At 36.2% G+C, this 20,452-nt stretch overlaps 1 protein-coding gene across 1 annotated transcript in view; it reads left to right on the forward strand.

Annotated features, from left to right (window-relative positions):
- The first annotated feature begins 4,331 nt into the window (after window positions 1-4,331).
- Window positions 4,332-20,452, forward strand: part of sgms1a (sphingomyelin synthase 1a) — a 29,082-nt gene continuing 12,961 nt past the window's right edge. The window contains exons 1-2 of the mRNA XM_034308236.2: window positions 4,332-5,665; window positions 14,284-15,073. Coding sequence (XP_034164127.1) covers window positions 14,475-15,073 — 599 coding nt within the window. The 5' untranslated portion in view covers window positions 4,332-5,665; window positions 14,284-14,474. The remainder of the gene's footprint in view (window positions 5,666-14,283; window positions 15,074-20,452) is intronic.

Raw genomic sequence — 20,452 nt, forward strand, 5'->3', positions numbered from 1 at the left:
TATTACAGAAGTGTTATATAAATCACTCTACAGTATTATACAGTATTATATTATATATTAATGATTACAGAAGCGTTATATAAATCACTCTACAGTATTATACAGTATTATATTATATATTAATTATTACAGAAGCGTTATATAAATCACTCTACAGTATTATACAGTATTATATTATATATTAATTATTACAGAAGCGTTATATAAATCACTCTACAGTATTATACAGTATTATATTATATATTAATGATTACAGAAGCGTTATATAAATCACTCTACAGTATTATACAGTATTATATTATATATTAATTATTACAGAAGTGTTATATAAATCACTCTACAGTATTATACAGTATTATATTATATATTAATGATTACAGAAGCGTTATATAAATCACTCTACAGTATTATACAGTATTATATTATATATTAATTATTACAGAAGCGTTATATAAATCACTCTACAGTATTATACAGTATTATATTATATATTAATGATTACAGAAGCGTTATATAAATCACTCTACAGTATTATACAGTATTATATTATATATTAATGATTACAGAAGCGTTATATAAATCACTCTACAGTATTATACAGTATTATATTATATATTAATGATTACAGAAGCGTTATATAAATCACTCTACAGTATTATACAGTATTATATTATATATTAATTATTACAGAAGCGTTATATAAATCACTCTACAGTATTATACAGTATTATATTATATATTAATGATTACAGAAGCGTTATATAAATCACTCTACAGTATTATACAGTGTTATATTATATATTAATGATTACAGAAGCGTTATATAAATCACTCTACAGTATTATACAGTATTATATTATATATTAATTATTACAGAAGCGTTATATAAATCACTCTACAGTATTATACAGTATTATATTATATATTAATTATTACAGAAGCGTTATATAAATCACTCTACAGTATTATACAGTATTATATTATATATTAATGATTACAGAAGCGTTATATAAATCACTCTACAGTATTATACAGTATTATATTATATATTAATTATTACAGAAGCGTTATATAAATCACTCTACAGTATTATACAGTATTATATTATATATTAATGATTACAGAAGCGTTATATAAATCACTCTACAGTATTATACAGTATTATATTATATATTAATGATTACAGAAGCGTTATATAAATCACTCTACAGTATTATACAGTATTATATTATATATTAATTATTACAGAAGCGTTATATAAATCACTCTACAGTATTATACAGTATTATATTATATATTAATTATTACAGAAGCGTTATATAAATCACTCTACAGTATTATAGCAGTGTTATATTATATATTAATTATTACAGAAGCGTTATATAAATCACTCTACAGTATTATACAGTATTATATTATATATTAATTATTACAGAAGCGTTATATAAATCACTCTACAGTATTATACAGTATTATATTATATATTAATGATTACAGAAGCGTTATATAAATCACTCTACAGTATTATACAGTATTATATTATATATTAATTATTACAGAAGCGTTATATAAATCACTCTACAGTATTATACAGTATTATATTATATATTAATTATTACAGAAGCGTTATATAAATCACTCTACAGTATTATACAGTATTATATTATATATTAATTATTACAGAAGCGTTATATAAATCACTCTACAGTATTATAGCAGTGTTATATTATATATTAATTATTACAGAAGCGTTATATAAATCACTCTACAGTATTATAGCAGTGTTATATTATATATTAATTATTACAGAAGCGTTATATAAATCACTCTACAGTATTATACAGTATTATATTATATATTAATGATTACAGAAGCGTTATATAAATCACTCTACAGTATTATACAGTATTATATTATATATTAATGATTACAGAAGCGTTATATAAATCACTCTACAGTATTATACAGTATTATATTATATATTAATTATTACAGAAGCGTTATATAAATCACTCTACAGTATTATACAGTATTATATTATATATTAATTATTACAGAAGCGTTATATAAATCACTCTACAGTATTATACAGTATTATATTATATATTAATGATTACAGAAGCGTTATATAAATCACTCTACAGTATTATACAGTGTTATATTATATATTAATTATTACAGAAGCGTTATATAAATCACTCTACAGTATTATAGCAGTGTTATGTGTAGTATGTACAGTAAGTGATGTGCAGTACAGTATAGAGTCGATAGGGGGAGCCACTGTGTTGTTTTGTATCATAACAGTCTCGCTTGATTTGTTCCTTTTTATTTCACCAAGAAAATGGTTTAAATATTAAAAACAAAACTCTACTAGGGTTTACAGAAAAGTAATAAATGATAACAAAACAATTTCTTTTTTTCTTTGGACTGAGACTAACAACTCTACAGGTAGAAAGTAACCGATTTTAAAAGTATAATATTATTAGATTTATTAATATATCCTTTAAAACAAACAAACAAACAAACAAACAAACAAACAAACACATTTAGAAAGTCCTCCTGAAACTGGTAGATAAAACCTCCAAAAAAGTAATAAATAATTATATGAATTATAGCAGGGAATAAAAACAGCAGTTTAGTCTAAAATCATCATTAAATCCATCTCTAATTTGTATGTTGTTTAGTAAAGGATTAATTTTATTAAAGTAATACTTTCACATTTTATTGTGAAGAACAACAGTTTCTAAGCATCTAATCTCTAATCAAATTTAAAAATCTAATACAAAGAAGAGTAGATCGAATTTTGTTCTACTTTTATACTTTCAACACTTTTTAAGAAAAAAAAAGACACCAAATAAATGTATGCGTCAAATACTAAAATAATAATAATAATAATAATAATAATAATAATAATAATAATACAAAACTACACTGATAAAAAATAAACCTATTATTGTGACAAAATTTGAAATTGAACTGAAGCAAGAATCTATAACATTATAATGCAGTTTAAAATCTTTACATTAATCTGGTGCTTTATAACAGTTTCAGTAAATTATGTAACGATGATAATGAGTAAAAATGGGAAAATGTATTGAACCGAAAATCACATGAAGGTTTTAGACAATAAAAACTACATCAATACTGTAAATATTTGACCTCCTTCAACTTTTTGGCTCTAAATTATTTATTTGTAACTTAAACTTTAATGTCGACCTGCGAGTACCGCACGGCTGTTTGCCTGAAAATCAAGTGATTGTCCTGTACGTTTTCACATCATTATAATTTGCCACGAGATAAAGAAGAGTAATTACTGAATGGCAGTTTAATTAAAAAACAAAATGGCCGCCTCTGACTTTTGCACAGAGCTGTGTGTATGTGTTTATTTATTATAATTAACCCAGAAGTTATTATAACGTTCAAATTGCTGTGCTTTACCTGTAATCTATCTATCTATCTATCTATCTATCTATCTATCTATCTATCCTTGTCAAAAAATCCTGCTGGAATTTCAGTTAATCCTGTAGGATTTTATCTCATTCTTGGAATCTTATTGGATTCAATTCAATACATTTTTATTTGTATAGCGCTTTTAACAGTGGACATTGTCACAAAGCAGCTTAAGCAAAGCAGGATATAAATTTATACCTAATGAGCGAGCCAGAGGTGACGGTGGTGAGGAAAAACTCCCTGAGACGATGATATGAAGAAGAAACCTTGAGAGGAACCAGACTCAGAAGGGAACCCATCCTCATCTGGGTGCAGCAGATAGTGCGATTATAAATCATTCCCTTCTGTAACTGTGTACTACATGGACAAATAGTGCAGTTGTGTAAGCAGGAAATTCATTAAGCCTGTTTTGTTGAAGTTATCCGCTGTTCACTGGTGGAGACCTGAGTGCAAAACTGTTCGTGGGAATTGAAATCCAAAGCCATCTTCATGGTTTCTAAGTCTTACCATCCTCAGGAATCTCAGTGATCTTCAGGTTGTCCATGTGGTCCATCCTCAGCAGCAGCAGCCAGTGATTTCCAAGTGATGAGAACTCCAACCAGAAGTGGGGCATCAGGATGGATCAGGCAGGTCCAGAGAGCAGAAGAAGTCAGGATCACTGGCATCTCCGGAGAGAGAGAGAGAGAGAGAGAGAGAGAGAGAGGGAGAGATTGTTAGGTATGCTAGCTATCCTGTAATGGTTAAAGACAATGTACTTTGTGTGCCGAGAGCAAGCAGGGAATCCGGTAAGACTAGCTATGACATCATAACTAACAGGGAGAGCCAGAAGCTAGCACAGACGTGAGGACGTCCTGGAACATACAGCGTCCCGCCACTCCATCAACAGCCCTGAGTGAACCTGAGTTATAGGAACTCTACTTAGATTTTATTGGAAATAACGTCTTGTTTTTGGAAAGTTATTGAACATTACAGAAGCTGCTTTGGGAATCCTAAACGATTTTCTTTAAAATTAGAGGATTTTATCCTTTTACTAATATAGTCTATATAAACATTTTAATCTGTATCAGTCATTAATGGATAATAATTCATGCAACGCAAAGTTTTAAACCGTTCACTTCTTTTATTTAAAGCACAGGATGTAAACTTTGTTTAGTAAATAATAAAAAAATTACAGTGGAAAAGTGCAGCTTTAGGATTCTGAATGAAAAATATCCCATTGAACTCCTGTATAGACCTGAAGAGGATCTCAAATGAAGAGGATCTCCTGTAACAGAAATCTGTAGAAGTGGAACTTCAGGATCTTTACGCCTCGTCCTTTAACTATAACGTCTTATAGGATGAGACGTAAAGACTGTAAGACGTCCTATAACTGCCTGTAGGAATATTACAGGAATTATTTCAAAATATGATAGAAATGCTGATTAGTTTCTGTACAAGTTTCTTACTGGAATGTTTTAGGATTTTGGATTGACAAGGATTTCTATCTATCTATCTGTTAAAACTGAAACTCCTTAATAAAGAGGATAAAGAAAGGTGTGAATATGATTTATTTTTGTCATTATACGTCATATTCGTGCGTCACTGAGGCTCAGATTTCTGTAATTTCAGGGCTGATCTGACCAGAAAAACAGGTTCTTGCTCCACAACACACTACACCATGGACAAATCTGGTTTAAAAGCTGTTTACAGAACAAATAATCAAATTTCTCTTCACTTCAAGGACATGATATAACTGGGAATGTTCTGTTTAAGGGACACGGTTTTAAAAATTAAATAGAAACATATCATAAGCATAAGGCAGCTGAAAGTGTTGTTAAAGGTGATAATCCCTGTGCTGACTCTCCTGTTACAGGTGGTGATCCTGATCCTCAGGCGCTTCCAGGAATTTACTTCCGGCATCAGGGATGACGCGGCACGCACGGCGCCGTGGCCACGCCCACTTTTCCCTTTCACATTACGCAGGCTGGAGAAGCAGCACACACACACACACACACACACACAGAGCAGCGGGAAAAACACAAACTACAGGCTGGTTTTCACGCCTGGCGGAGTGGACAGCGTCTGAGCCTCAGTGTGGGAGGAAATAATCGGAATAAAGTCGCTTTATGAGCCTCAGACGTGCAGTTTGAGCTGCAGATTGTGTTATTGTGTTTAGATGCGCCACAGTGTGTGTTACTATACACCGAGCTACAAGTCGGATGCTGACGTCATAACGGTGAGACACTGCTCTGTCTTTTATTTAATACCTGGGTTTTGAGTGCAGAGGGTTTAGTTTCGGGCTGGTGTGGGTCCTGGAGACGCCATAATCCCGACCTAATCCCGACCTAATCCCTCTGGCCTGCTTTTCCTTTTCCACGCGCTCTTTAATGCGTAAACTGTTTATTTATTTATAATTGTTATTCTATGATTATTAGTAAACAGTAAACAGATTGTTTACAGCATCATAGTCAGGAGCTGAGCAGTTTCAGAGGCTCCAGAAGTTTTTGTTTTTCACTTTCATTTTTCATTATTCTGACCCAGTGCTGTGCATGACACTTCAGAATTGTGTGTGTGTGTGTGTGTGTGTGTGTGTGTGTGAGGCACTTGACTAGACTTTATATCACACACACACACGTGGCACGAGGTTATGACGTCACAAGGCACTCCTTATTGACTCAGACAAGGTGATGAGTCACGTAAAGCTGGTTTTAATCATTTGTTACCTTTACACGGGTTCAGCCAACTGTTCAGTTCTGTGTGTGTGTGTGTGTGTGTGTGTGTGTGTGTGTGAGTGACTGTATTCTGACACACACACACACACACACACACACACACACACACACACACACACACCTACCTACCTACCTACAGAAGGAGTTACACTAATGATTAAATTATCACCAGAGGAACTAAATCAGCTTCCTAAAGCGTTTCTTTCTGACAGAGGAAACCTCAGTTCTAGGTGTTTACGCAGAACCATTAAGGGTTCTCCAACAGGAACAAAATAAATAACTCTAGACTCAATGTTTTGTTATTATTATTATTATTTTTTAAAGTGTATCATTTTGTGAAGATGAAATATAAACACTGGACACTCTTAAAAAAACAAAACGGATGCTTAATGGTTCCAGCTTTCTTTCTTTCTTTCTTTCTTTCTTTTCTTTTCTGTTTTCTTTTTTTTGGGAAGAGGCTCTAATGGGAACATTTATGATGATGAAACTGTTTGTTCTAGTTTTTAAGCAGAACTGTTAAGCGTTCTCCCAGAGAGGAGTGTGTCACGCTGGTGATGATGAAAGAGAAACGAAATACTGTACAATCTTAAAGAAAAAGGTTCTGTGGATGGTTAATGGTTCTAGCCTTTTAAAGAAGCTCGATCTGTTTAAAGAACCTTTTCTGAAAGAGAAACTCTTCGTTGCTGGGTTCCACACAGAACCTTTAAATGTTCTTTCAGGATTATAAAGCGAGGAGGTCTTCGTGTGGGGGCGACATCAAACTTATTCACTTTTACTTTCTCTTTTTGAATGTTGAACAACTCGACAAAACTGACTGAGGAGGATTTACACACCCACCCACACACACACACACACACACACACACACACACACACACACACACACACACACACACACACACACACACAGGCTGTGCACTAAATGCCAAACTGGTGCCTATACACTTCCATTACTTGTTAGCAGCATTAGCCTTGAAGCCAAAGTGCTCTGGAAAAAGAAGAGAGATTATCAAGTTACAGGAATACACAAATCAGTGGAAATTTTTAGTAGACATCTCTCTCTCTCTCTCTCTCTCTCTCTCTCTGTGTGTGTGTGTGTGTGTGTGTGTGTGTGTGTGTGTGTGAGTGTGTGTTCCACTCCCTTTCCTCTTCTTTTTCCTGCTGTAAATGGTGTCCCACTTTAAGGGAAGTGCTGTGTGTGTGACTCTAAATATAGCTCCAGTCTGCAGATTCAACATTAATCTCTCACTACGATCAATACTCAATACAGAACTCTGTGTGTGTTTGTGTGTGTGTTTGTGTGTACTTGTTTTTGCATGTGTGTGTCTATATGTGTGTATTTGTGTGCGTGTGCTTGTGCTTGTGTATGCGTATGTGTTTATGGGTGTGTGTTTGTGTGTGTGTTTCCGTGTGTGTGTGTGTGAAGATGAGTGTATATGTGTGTGTTTGTGTTTGTGTGCGTGTATCTGTGCTTGTGTATGCATGTGTATTTGTGTATGTGTGTGTGTTTATGGGTGTGTTTGTGTGTGTGCGTGTGTGTTTGTGTTTCCGTGTATGTGTGTGTGTGTGTGTATGTGTGTGTGTGTGTGTGAAGATGAGTGTATATGTGTGTGTTTGTGTGCGTGTGTCTGTGTTTGTGTCTGTGCTTGTGTATGCATGTGTGTTTGTGTATGTGTGTGTGTTTATGGGTGTGTGTTTGTGTGTGTGCGTGTGTGTGTATGCGGGTGTGTGTTTGCGTGTTTGCGTGTGTTTGTGTTTCCGTGTGTGTGTGTGAAGATGAGTGTGATCTTTTTTCTGTCAGTAACCTCATTATAATATACAGCCACACCCACAATAAACAAACAAACAAACAAACAAATAAATGTAATGACACCAGAATTATGATAGTATAGATAATTAATCAACAAAAGCATTATTTATTTTTTCATTAGTTAGGTAGTTTGTTTCTGTATATATATTATAATATTATTTATTGTGAGCGTGCATGTATATTTATTATAATAAACAAATAAATAATTTACTCCAGAAGTTATTACACTATATAGTTAATGTCACAAGGTGTTATTTATTTATTTATTTATTTGCTCATTTGTTTATTTGTTTGTTTGTCAGTCAGTCACGGTTGTGGCTGTACATTTAAGCAAACAAACAAACTGTGGTTGTATATTTATTAAAATAAATAAAGAAACAAAGAAATAAAAAAAACCTGTACATTTATTAAAGTAAATCAATAAATATAGAGATAGATAAACAAATAAATATTTAAATAAATTAAATCAGAAAATATTATGTTATTATTTCGCTATAGCAGTATAGTTAACGCCGCAATAAATTGAGTATTATATATTAATTTATTATTATTATTATTATTATTATTATTAGTGAGAGGTGAATCTTTATTACACTTGTGCTGCAGTTTCTGCTGGTTTAAATATCTCAGAGAATTTGTTTAAATTTTAAAGATTAAACCTGATTATGAGGAAGTGGATAATTAGAGAAGCTAGCTTGGTTTACAGGAAATGTCATAAAAAAAATAAGGAAGTATTCGTTCTGTGTGATTAAAGGATAAACAGTGTGATAAACAGAACAAGGAAAGTGAAACGAGGTTGCAAAAAGGGGACAATATTTCACTCTTTTGTGATAGCGAGCATTTTATATTTCTATTTATATACCGTTATTACCCATAATGCACCACAAGCGCGTATCGTTCGGACCCGGGCCTGTTGTATGTCGATACGGTTAGACGTCATGACATGGATTCAGAAGTGAAGCCAAAATGTCTCTGAGGCCCTCTAGTGGCCGACTGCGGTACTGTTCTTAACTCCGCCCACTCCCATGTTAGTGACTGGGACAGGAGCCAAACTTCCATTTTCAGTTCGATCTCCACAGATAATGTTCAGAAATAGTGTCATTTTTATCAGTTCAGTTGACCCTGATATTGATATTTTTTTAGTTATGTGCTAATAAATGAAAGGGTGTGGTTGATGAGTTGATTGACGTTTTTTTTGGGTGGAGCAAAGCCATGTCGTGTTCTGCTGTAACAGACCCACAGCGTGGAATTCTCTGCAGTTTTTCCAGTATGTTGCTCATGGTGATGTCTCAGCTAACTCGTTGTACCGATATTATAACTAGCAAACCAACGTGAGCGAATGAAGTGATGTCATTAAGCACCGTAGCTAACACTAGCTAAAATTCATAACAATCTATGATTTAAATTCAAACTTCCGGGGTTGGGGGTTCGAATCCCATCTCTGTCCTGTGTGCACGGGGCTTGCATGTTCTCCACGTGCTTCAGGGGTTTCTCTCGGGGTTCTCCGGTTTCCTCCCCTAGTCCAAAGACATATCGTAGGCTGATTGGCATCTCTAAATTGTCCGTAGTTTGTGAAAGGGTGTTCCCCCGAGTTCCCTGGGATAGGATACACGGTCCGGGAAATGGATGGATGGATGGATCACCTTAGTGAACACTCGAAATATCTAGGTAAGGTTAGCTAGTCTCTCCGCCTAAAGAATAAACAGAATAAAAACGCACTTCTCCATTCAGATGTCTATCTTTCCGCAGGTTTCAGAGCGAGATAAACATGTGTTTGTAAAACATCCTGTTTTTTTCTTCTTCTCAGAAATAGCTTGTGTTGAGCGTAAATGTTGCCTGCTGTTTATATTTTCAGTTTTTACATTACGTTAGCTAGTAATACTTACGTCATTTTTGATTAAAATGATAAATTAGCCGATGTCAGCTAGCTAGCAAATAGTAGCTCAGTCAGTCATGACTCAAAGATCTTGCATTTTTTTCCTGACAACGTTAAAATCACTAAACCTGCGAAAATTATACGACTACAATTTAGCATTTTACATCATATTGATTAATCGATTAACTGATTAATTAACGCTGTACTTACTGCTTCCAGCTAGCGTTGTTTAATGCGTCATTTTAAGTTTTAAGTTCCAGGTAATATCTCCTGACGTGTTCGCTACTGACATGAAACAGGGGCGTGTCCAAGACCAATATGGGCGGGGCCAGATGGCTCATTGCCAGTCTCCTACGCAGACTTCAAGATGACGATTTTCAATTCAACCAAATTCAGGCTTCAAAACCGCACAATGGGAGTCAATAGCACCATGATGTTCGCTCATGTATACAGTCACTGTCCTGCTGCAGTGCATTATGGGATTGCGTGAGTGTGCTGGAGGTCTGTGCTTTCTGATATGGTTGCTAAATAGTGCACTTTGTAAATAGGGCGCTACGCAGTGCTGATGTTAGATGTTTTAACGTGTAATCACAAGCACATGATCTGAAATAAAAAGTTCAATAAAAATATGAGAGATGAGACTTTGGCTGAGATGAGACCTCAGATTACACACACACACACGCGCACACACACATTATTCCCCCAAGCTACAGTATGTGGATTACTAAATAATTCAACACTAGGGTGTGTTTGCATTTTCTATTTCTCTGGCTCTTTGTATGTGTGTTTAATTAACGTGTGTGTGTGTGTGCGTGCGTGCGTGTGTGTGTGCGTGCGTGTGTGTGCGTGTGTAAATATTAAATATTAGCTGACCAAATGGAAAGTACACCAAGTCTATCAGTCTGTCAGGTTTGTTTAAGGAAGAATTACAGTCGCACAAAATAATAAAATCTCTTTGCATTTAATCACTGTAACAATCTACGTTTAATCTCTGTAACAACGTACGTTTCCGTTTAACTGCTATAACAATTTATGTTAACGTTTAATCACGATGTACGTTTACGTTTAATTGCTGTAACAGTGCATGTTTACGTTTAATCTCCATAACAATGTACATTTGCATTTAATCGCTGTAACAATCTACGTTTACGTCTAATGGCTGTAACAATGTACGTTTACGTTTAATAGCTGTAACAATATACGTTTACGTTTAACCGCTGTAACAATCTATGTTCACGTTTAACGGCTGTAACAATGTACATTTACGTTTAATCGCTGTAACAATCTACGTTCATGTTTAACGGCTGTAACAATGTACGTTTACGTTTAATGGCTGTAACAATGTATGTTTACGTCTAATGGCTGTAACAATCTACGTTTACGTCTAATCGCTGAAACAATGTACGTTTACGTTTATGTACGTTTACGTTTAATAGCTGTAACAATCTACGTTTACGTTTAATTGCTGTAACAATATACGTTTACGTTTAACCGCTGTAACAATGTACGTTCACGTTTAATGGCTGTAACAATGTACGTTTACGTTTAACCGCTGTAACAGTGTACGTTTACGTTTAACTGCTGTAACAATGTACGTTTACGTTTAATGGCTGTAACAATGTATGTTTACGTTTAATGGCTGTAACAATCTACGTTTACGTCTAATGGCTGTAACAATGTATGTTTACGTTTAATAGCTGTAACAATCTACGTTTACGTTTAACCGCTGTAACAATGTACGTTCACGTTTAATTGCTGTAACAACGTACGTTTACGTTTAATAGCTGTAACAATCTACGTTTACGTTTAATAGCTGTAACAATCTACGTTTACGTTTAATAGCTGTAACAATATACGTTTACGTTTAACCGCTGTAACAATCTACGTTTATGTTTAATGGCTGTAACAATCTACATTTTCTCTGTGACACAGTTCATTTGTTTAATTTCTGTAATAAATTACGTAGGTTCTCGCTGTTCTTCATGTGATCCGAAGCTGCAAATTCTAGAACAGCACTGAGAATTCTACACTCTTAAACGGGAAGTCCAGAACTGCGCTGGTCCATTTGGAAACTCAAACAGAGGGTTCTAGAACGCTACACGGAGAATCGCAGCAGAACCCTTACCCTAGTGTATATTATATGTAATATAAAGTGTTATATGTGTGTGTGTGTGGGTGTATGTATATATATATATATATATATATATATATAATATATATATGCATGTATATATATATATATATATATATATATATATATATATATATATATATACACACAGACACTATACGGCCAAAAGTATGTGCCCCCCTGACCATCTCACCCATATGTGGTTCTTCTCCAAACTGTTACCACAAAGCAGGAAGCACACAATTGTATAGAATGTCTCTGTGTGCTGTAGCTTTACAGCTTCCCTTCACTGGAACTAAGAGGCTCAAACCTGTTCCAGCATGACAATGCCCCTGTGCACAAAGCGAGCTGCATGAAGATATGGTGTGTGAAGGTTGGAGTGGAAGAACTCGAGTGTCCTGCACAGAGCCCTGACCTCAACCCCACTGAACACCTTTGGGATGAACTGGAACACCGACTGAACCCCAGACCTCCTCACCAACATCAGCGCCTGACCTCACTAATGCTCTTGTAGCTGAATGAACACAAATCCCCACAGCCACGCTCCAACATCTAGTGGAAAGACTTCGCAGAAGAGTGGAGCTCATTATAACAGTAAACACACGGGGAATAAATCTGGAATGAGACGCTCAACAAGTACATATGAGTGTGATGGTCAGGGGTGCACAAACTTTTATATATGTGATATGAAGTAGTAAGTCTGTTAACCTGTACACTTTGACCTAAATGTTGAGATGTTATCTCTGTTTTTCGCCTTATCTGCTAGTGTGTGTGTGTGTGTGTGTGTGTGTGTGTGCTTTCTCAGGTTGCTTCATAATCTGATTTCATGGCTAAAGGTCTGTTAACACAGCTGACGTGGCGAATGATAAGCCGTCTGTCTCTCTCTTTCTCTCTTTTGTTAATTTTTTATTCGAGACTCATAATAAAACAAGTCAAACAGGTGTCATTTGTCACACCCCTCTATGTGTGTGTGTGTGTGTGTGTGTGTGTGTGTGTGTGTGTGTGTGTGTGTGAGTGTGTGTGTGTGTGTGAGAGAGTCATGCTCACAGTTGCTGTGTTGAACGGCCTTGATGCTTCACCGCGCAGCTGTTATCTCACACACACAGACTGACACACATACACACACTCACACACACTCACACACACACACTCACACATACACTCACACATACACACACACACACACACACACACACTCACACTTTATCGTCACTATTGTATTGTTAAACGGTGAACTCGACACGTTCAGGTCCAAAAGTCTTGAGTTCATGGTCAGCATTTATCTAACACTGACATTAACCTCCAATAATCACAATAATCACAATTATTCTAACAATTTAATAAAAAAAATATTTTATTACATTATTCACTTTATCATTTTAAATCAGAAAAACTAACATTTTAATTTAATTGAGTTTTCCTGTTAGTTTTTTCTTTTAGTTTAATTTTTTTTTAAATGGCTAAATGTCTGAACTCAAATAAATAAAACACAAGTGAAATATTTAATAATTACCTTTTAATATTGTAATTTATTATTTAATGTTATTTAACATTTTAAATGCTTTTTAACATATTTAATATTTATGTAATTTTTTTATTTGATATTTTAAATGCTTTTTTCATTTAATAATTGTTTAATATTTTTATTTAATATTTTAAATGAGAAATATAAATTAATTAAAAAAAATTAAAAAAGAAAGAATATGTCAGGAAGATTAACATGACGGACTTCATACTGAATAACAATTTAGACTTTTAAAACATTGTTTTTATTCTTAAAAAATAATTTTGTATTTTTTTTCTTGTAGAAACTTGAGAGAAGATGCTGTGTTTATGTAAATGAAATAGTTTCCTGTAAAATGGCTTATAAGGAAATAATAACAGCGTTCAAGTGCAAAAAAGATGCAAAATGTAGTAATGCTTTATTAAATATTATTTTAATCTTTTTAATATTAATAAAAAGACTCAGTGATAAAATTATACCTATATTTTCTCCTCAGTATTAAAGAGTTATTAATCACAGTTTAGCCGATTAAGGAAGAAATATTTGTAGTTTTATTAAATAAATAGAAAACAAATTTTCTTTTCTGTTGTTTTTCTTATTATGAGGCTTTTATTGTGATATTTAATGCTGTTGTTGATTATTATTCTGAATGTTTATTTTAAGTTTATAAGAATAAGTAAGTTTAGAACTTTTTTCTGTAAACACGTTTATTTCTTTGCTAACTTTAGCCAAGCTCAGTAAAATCACTGTCTGGTGGTTTAATTAATTCATTAATTGTGTGTGTTTGTGTTTTTTATTTTAGAGGAATCCTCTCTGAAGATTTCTGGACTGTTCCATTTTTATATTTACGGGGGAGGAGGAGTGAAACGTGAACCAACCAAAATAAAACTGGCACTTCAGATGTCCCACAATGTCTCGGCGACATCATGACTCCTAGATTGTTTAGCTTGTACTGTGATGTCACACTGACCCCGCCCCTTCTCTGACTCGGCCATGAAGGAGGTGGGGCGCTGGTCAGCAGCAGAGGTTTCTGATTGGCTGGCCGAGGAGGGAATGCCGGAATATTCCGACGCTCTCAGGAACGTAGACGGCGCGGCTCTTTTGCGACTTTCCGAGTCGGATTTTCAAAACCCACCGTTGTGTCTGGTCGCTGGAGACAACGGGAAGCGTCTTCTGGAGCGCCTGGAGACGCTGCGCATCGCCAACCACATGGGTAACCATGGAAACAATCGTCAAGTCAACGGGGACGTCGGAAACGGGAAGATACACAACGGGGTGCCAAAGAACGGATTCCGATCAGACGCGATTCAGATCCATATTCCTCTTCCAGCCGAGAACGAGCGCACGGCGTTTCCGACAGAGTGGTGCAAAACGGGCGTGGCCTTTGGATACGCGTTGTGCTGCTTCGTCACAACGTCGATTATGATTTCCATCGTGCACGAACGAGTGCCATCCAAAGAGGAGTCTCCGCCCCTGCCGGATAAGTTCTTTGATCTGTTTGACCGCGTGCAGTGGGCGTTTTCTATCTGTGAAATCAACGGCATGCTCCTCGTCACTGTGTGGTTCATACAGTGGATCCACCTCAAACACAGGTCAGTGTGTAACACCAAACTGTAACACAAACCCTTAAAGTGCAGGTCAGTGTGTAACACCAAACTGTAACACAAACCTTTAAAGCACAGGTCAGTGTGTAACACCAAACTGTAACACAAACCCTTAAAGCGCAGGTCAGTGTGTAACACCAAACTGTAACACAATCCTTTAAAGCACAAGGTCAGTGTGTAACACCAAACTGTAACACAAACCCTTAAAGCGCAGGTCAGTGTGTAACACCAAACTGTAACACAAACCTTTAAAGCACAGGTCAGTGTGTGACAAAAAACTGTTACACAAACCTTTAAAGCACAGGTCAGTGTGTAACACCAAACTGTAACACAAACCCTTAAAGCGCAGGTCAGTGTGTAACACCAAACTGTAACACAATCCTTTAAAGCGCAGGTCAGTGTGTAACACCAAACTGTAACACAAACCTTTAAAGCACAGGTCAGTGTGTAACATCAAACTGTAACACAAACCGTTAAAGCACAAGGTCAGTGTGTAACACCAAACTGTAACACAAACTGTAACACAAACCTTTAAAGCACAAGGTCAGTGTGTAACACCAAACTGTAACACAAACCTTTAAAGCACAAGGTCAGTGTGTAACACCAAACTCTGTAACACAAACTGTAACACAATCCTTCAAAGCACAAGGTCAGTGTGTAACACCAAACTGTAACACAAACCGTTAAAGCACAAGGTCAGTGTGTAACACCAAACTGTAACACAAACCGTAACACAATCCTTTAAAGCACAAGGTCAGTGTGTAACACCAAACTGTAACACAAACCTTTAAAGCACAAGGTCAGTGTGTAACACCAAACTCTGTAACACAAACTGTAACACAAACCTTTAAAGCACAGGTCAGTGTGTAACATCAAACTGTAACACGAACCTTTAAAGCGCAGGTCAGTGTGTAACACCAAACTGTAACACAAACCTTTAAAGCGCAGGTCAGTGTGTAACACCAAACTGTAACACAAACCTTTAAAGCACAAGGTCAGTGTGTAACACCAAACTGTAACACAAACTGTAACACAATCCTTTAAAGCACAACGTCAGTGTGTAACACCAAACTGTAACACAAACCTTTAAAGCACAGGTCAGTGTTTAACACCAAACGGTAACACAAACCTTTAAAGCACAGGTCAGTGTGTAACACCAAACTGTAACACAAACCTTTAAAGCACAAGGTCAGTGTGTAACACCAAACTGTAACACAAACTGTAACACAATCCTTTAAAGCACAACGTCAGTGTGTAACAACAAACTGTAACACAAACCTTTAAAGCACAGGTCAGTGTGTAACACCAAACTGTAACACAAACCTTTAAAGCACAACGTCAGTGTGTAACACAAACTGTAACACAAACCTTTAAAGCACAAGGTCAGTGTGTAACACCAAACTGTAACACAAACTGTAACACAATCCTTTAAAGCACAACGTCAGTGTGTAACAACAAACTGTAACACAAACCTTTAAAGCGCAGGTCAGTGTTTAACAACAAACTGTAACACAAACCTTTAAAGCGCAGGTCAGTGTGTAACACCAAACTGTAACACAAACCTTTAAAGCACAAGGTCAGTGTGTAACACCAAACTGTAACACAAACCCTTAAAGTGCAGGTCAGTGTGTAACACCAAACTGTAACACAAACCCTTAAAGTGCAGGTCAGTGTGTAACACCAAACTGTAACACAAACCTTTAAAGCACAAGGTCAGTGTGTAACACCAAACTCTGTAACACAAACTGTAACACAATCCTTTAAAGCACAAGGTCAGTGTGTAACACCAAACTGTAACACAAACCTTTAAAGCACAGGTCAGTGTGTAACACCAAACTGTAACACAAACCCTTAAAGCGCAGGTCAGTGTGTAACACCAAACTGTAACACAATCCTTTAAAGCACAAGGTCAGTGTGTAACACCAAACTGTAACACAAACCCTTAAAGTGCAGGTCAGTGTGTAACACCAAACTGTAACACAATCCTTTAAAGCACAAGGTCAGTGTGTAACACCAAACTGTAACACAAACCTTTAAAGCACAGGTCAGTGTGTAACACCAAACTGTAACACAAACCCTTAAAGCGCAGGTCAGTGTGTAACACCAAACTGTAACACAATCCTTTAAAGCACAAGGTCAGTGTGTAACACCAAACTGTAACACAAACCTTTAAAGCACAGGTCAGTGTGTAACACCAAACTGTAACACAAACCGTTAAAGCACAAGGTCAGTGTGTAACACCAAACTGTAACACAAACCTTTAAAGCACAAGGTCAGTGTGTAACACCAAACTGTAACACAAACCTTTAAAGCACAAGGTCAGTGTGTAACACCAAACTCTGTAACACAAACTGTAACACAAACCTTTAAAGCACAGGTCAGTGTGTAACACCAAACTGTAACACAATCCTTTAAAGCACAAGGTCAGTGTGTAACACCAAACTCTGTAACACAAACTGTAACACAAACCTTTAAAGCACAGGTCAGTGTGTAACACCAAACTGTAACACAAACCGTTAAAGCACAAGGTCAGTGTGTAACACCAAACTGTAACACAAACTGTAACACAATCCTTTAAAGCACAAGGTCAGTGTGTAACACCAAACTGTAACACAAACCTTTAAAGCACAAGGTCAGTGTGTAACACCAAACTCTGTAACACAAACTGTAACACAAACCTTTAAAGCACAGGTCAGTGTGTAACACCAAACTGTAACACAATCCTTTAAAGCACAGGTCAGTGTGTAACATCAAACTGTAACACAAACCTTTAAAGCGCAGGTCAGTGTGTAACATCAAACTGTAACACGAACCTTTAAAGCACAGGTCAGTGTGTAACACCAAACTGTAACACAAACCCTTAAAGTGCAGGTCAGTGTGTAACACCAAACTGTAACACAAACCCTTAAAGTGCAGGTCAGTGTGTAACACCAAACTGTAACACAAACCTTTAAAGCACAGGTCAGTGTGTAACACCAAACTGTAACACAAACCCTTAAAGCGCAGGTCAGTGTGTAACACCAAACTGTAACACAATCCTTTAAAGCACAAGGTCAGTGTGTAACACCAAACTGTAACACAAACCCTTAAAGCGCAGGTCAGTGTGTAACACCAAACTGTAACACAAACCTTTAAAGCACAGGTCAGTGTGTGACAACAAACTGTTACACAAACCTTTAAAGCACAGGTCAGTGTGTAACACCAAACTGTAACACAAACCCTTAAAGCGCAGGTCAGTGTGTAACACCAAACTGTAACACAATCCTTTAAAGCGCAGGTCAGTGTGTAACATCAAACTGTAACACAAACCTTTAAAGCACAGGTCAGTGTGTAACATCAAACTGTAACACGAACCGTTAAAGCACAAGGTCAGTGTGTAACACCAAACTGTAACACAAACTGTAACACAATCCTTTAAAGCACAAGGTCAGTGTGTAACACCAAACTGTAACACAAACCTTTAAAGCACAAGGTCAGTGTGTAACACCAAACTCTGTAACACAAACTGTAACACGAACCTTTAAAGCACAGGTCAGTGTGTAACACCAAACTGTAACACGAACCTTTAAAGCGCAGGTCAGTGTGTAACACCAAACTGTAACACAAACCTTTAAAGCGCAGGTCAGTGTGTAACACCAAACTGTAACACAAACCTTTAAAGCACAAGGTCAGTGTGTAACACCAAACTGTAACACAAACTGTAACACAATCCTTTAAAGCACAAGGTCAGTGTGTAACACAAACTGTAACACAAACTGTAACACAAACCTTTAAAGCACAAGGTCAGTGTGTAACACAAACTGTAACACAAACTGTAACACAATCCTTTAAAGCACAAGGTCAGTGTGTAACACAAACTGTAACACAAACTGTAACACAATCCTTTAAAGCACAAGGTCAGTGTGTAACACAAACTGTAACACAAACCTTTAAAGCACAAGGTCAGTGTGTAACACCAAACTCTGTAACACAAACCTTTAAAGCACAAGGTCAGTGTGTAACACCAAACTGTAACACAAACTGTAACACAAACCTTTAAAGCACAAGGTCAGTGTGTAACACCAAACTGTAACACAAACCTTTAAAGCACAAGGTCAGTGTGTAACATCAAACTGTAACACAAACCTTTAAAGCACAAGGTCAGTGTGTAACACCAAACTGTAACACAAACCTTTAAAGCACAAGGTCAGTGTGTAACACCAAACTGTAACACAAACTGTAACACAATCCTTTAAAGCACAACGTCAGTGTGTAACAACAAACTGTAACACAAACTGTAACACAAACCTTTAAAGCACAAGGTCAGTGTGTAACAACAAACTGTAACACAAACCTTTAAAGCACAGGTCAGTGTGTAACATCAAACTGTAACACGAACCTTTAAAGCGCAGGTCAGTGTGTAACACCAAACTGTAACACAAACCTTTAAAGCGCAGGTCAGTGTGTAACACCAAACTGTAACACAAACCTTTAAAGCACAAGGTCAGTGTGTAACACCAAACTGTAACACAAACTGTAACACAATCCTTTAAAGCGCAGGTCAGTGTGTAACACCAAACTGTAACACAAACTGTAACACAAACCTTTAAAGCACAAGGTCAGTGTGTAACACCAAACTGTAACACAAACCTTTAAAGCACAGGTCAGTGTGTAACACCAAACTGTAACACAAACCTTTAAAGCACAACGTCAGTGTGTAACACAAACTGTAACACAAACCTTTAAAGCACAAGGTCAGTGTGTAACACCAAACAGTAAAACACAAACTGTAACACAATCCTTTAAAGCACAACGTCAGTGTGTAACAACAAACTGTAACACAAACCTTTAAAGCGCAGGTCAGTGTGTAACACCAAACTGTAACACAAACCCTTAAAGTGCAGGTCAGTGTGTAACACCAAACTGTAACACAATCCTTTAAAGCACAGGTCAGTGTGTAACACCAAACTGTAACACAAACCTTTAAAGCACAGGTCAGTGTGTAACACCAAACTGTAACACAAACCCTTAAAGCGCAGGTCAGTGTGTAACACCAAACTGTAACACAATCCTTTAAAGCACAAGGTCAGTGTGTAACACCAAACTGTAACACAATCCTTTAAAGCACAAGGTCAGTGTGTAACACCAAACTGTAACACAAACCCTTAAAGTGCAGGTCAGTGTGTAACACCAAACTGTAACACAAACCTTTAAAGCACAGGTCAGTGTGTAACACCAAACTGTAACACAAACCCTTAAAGCGCAGGTCAGTGTGTAACACCAAACTGTAACACAATCCTTTAAAGCACAAGGTCAGTGTGTAACACCAAACTGTAACACAAACCTTTAAAGCACAGGTCAGTGTGTAACACCAAACTGTAACACAAA

The sequence above is a fragment of the Pangasianodon hypophthalmus genome, chromosome 10 (genome assembly GCF_027358585.1).
Source record: "Pangasianodon hypophthalmus isolate fPanHyp1 chromosome 10, fPanHyp1.pri, whole genome shotgun sequence".
NCBI lineage: Eukaryota > Metazoa > Chordata > Actinopteri > Siluriformes > Pangasiidae > Pangasianodon > Pangasianodon hypophthalmus.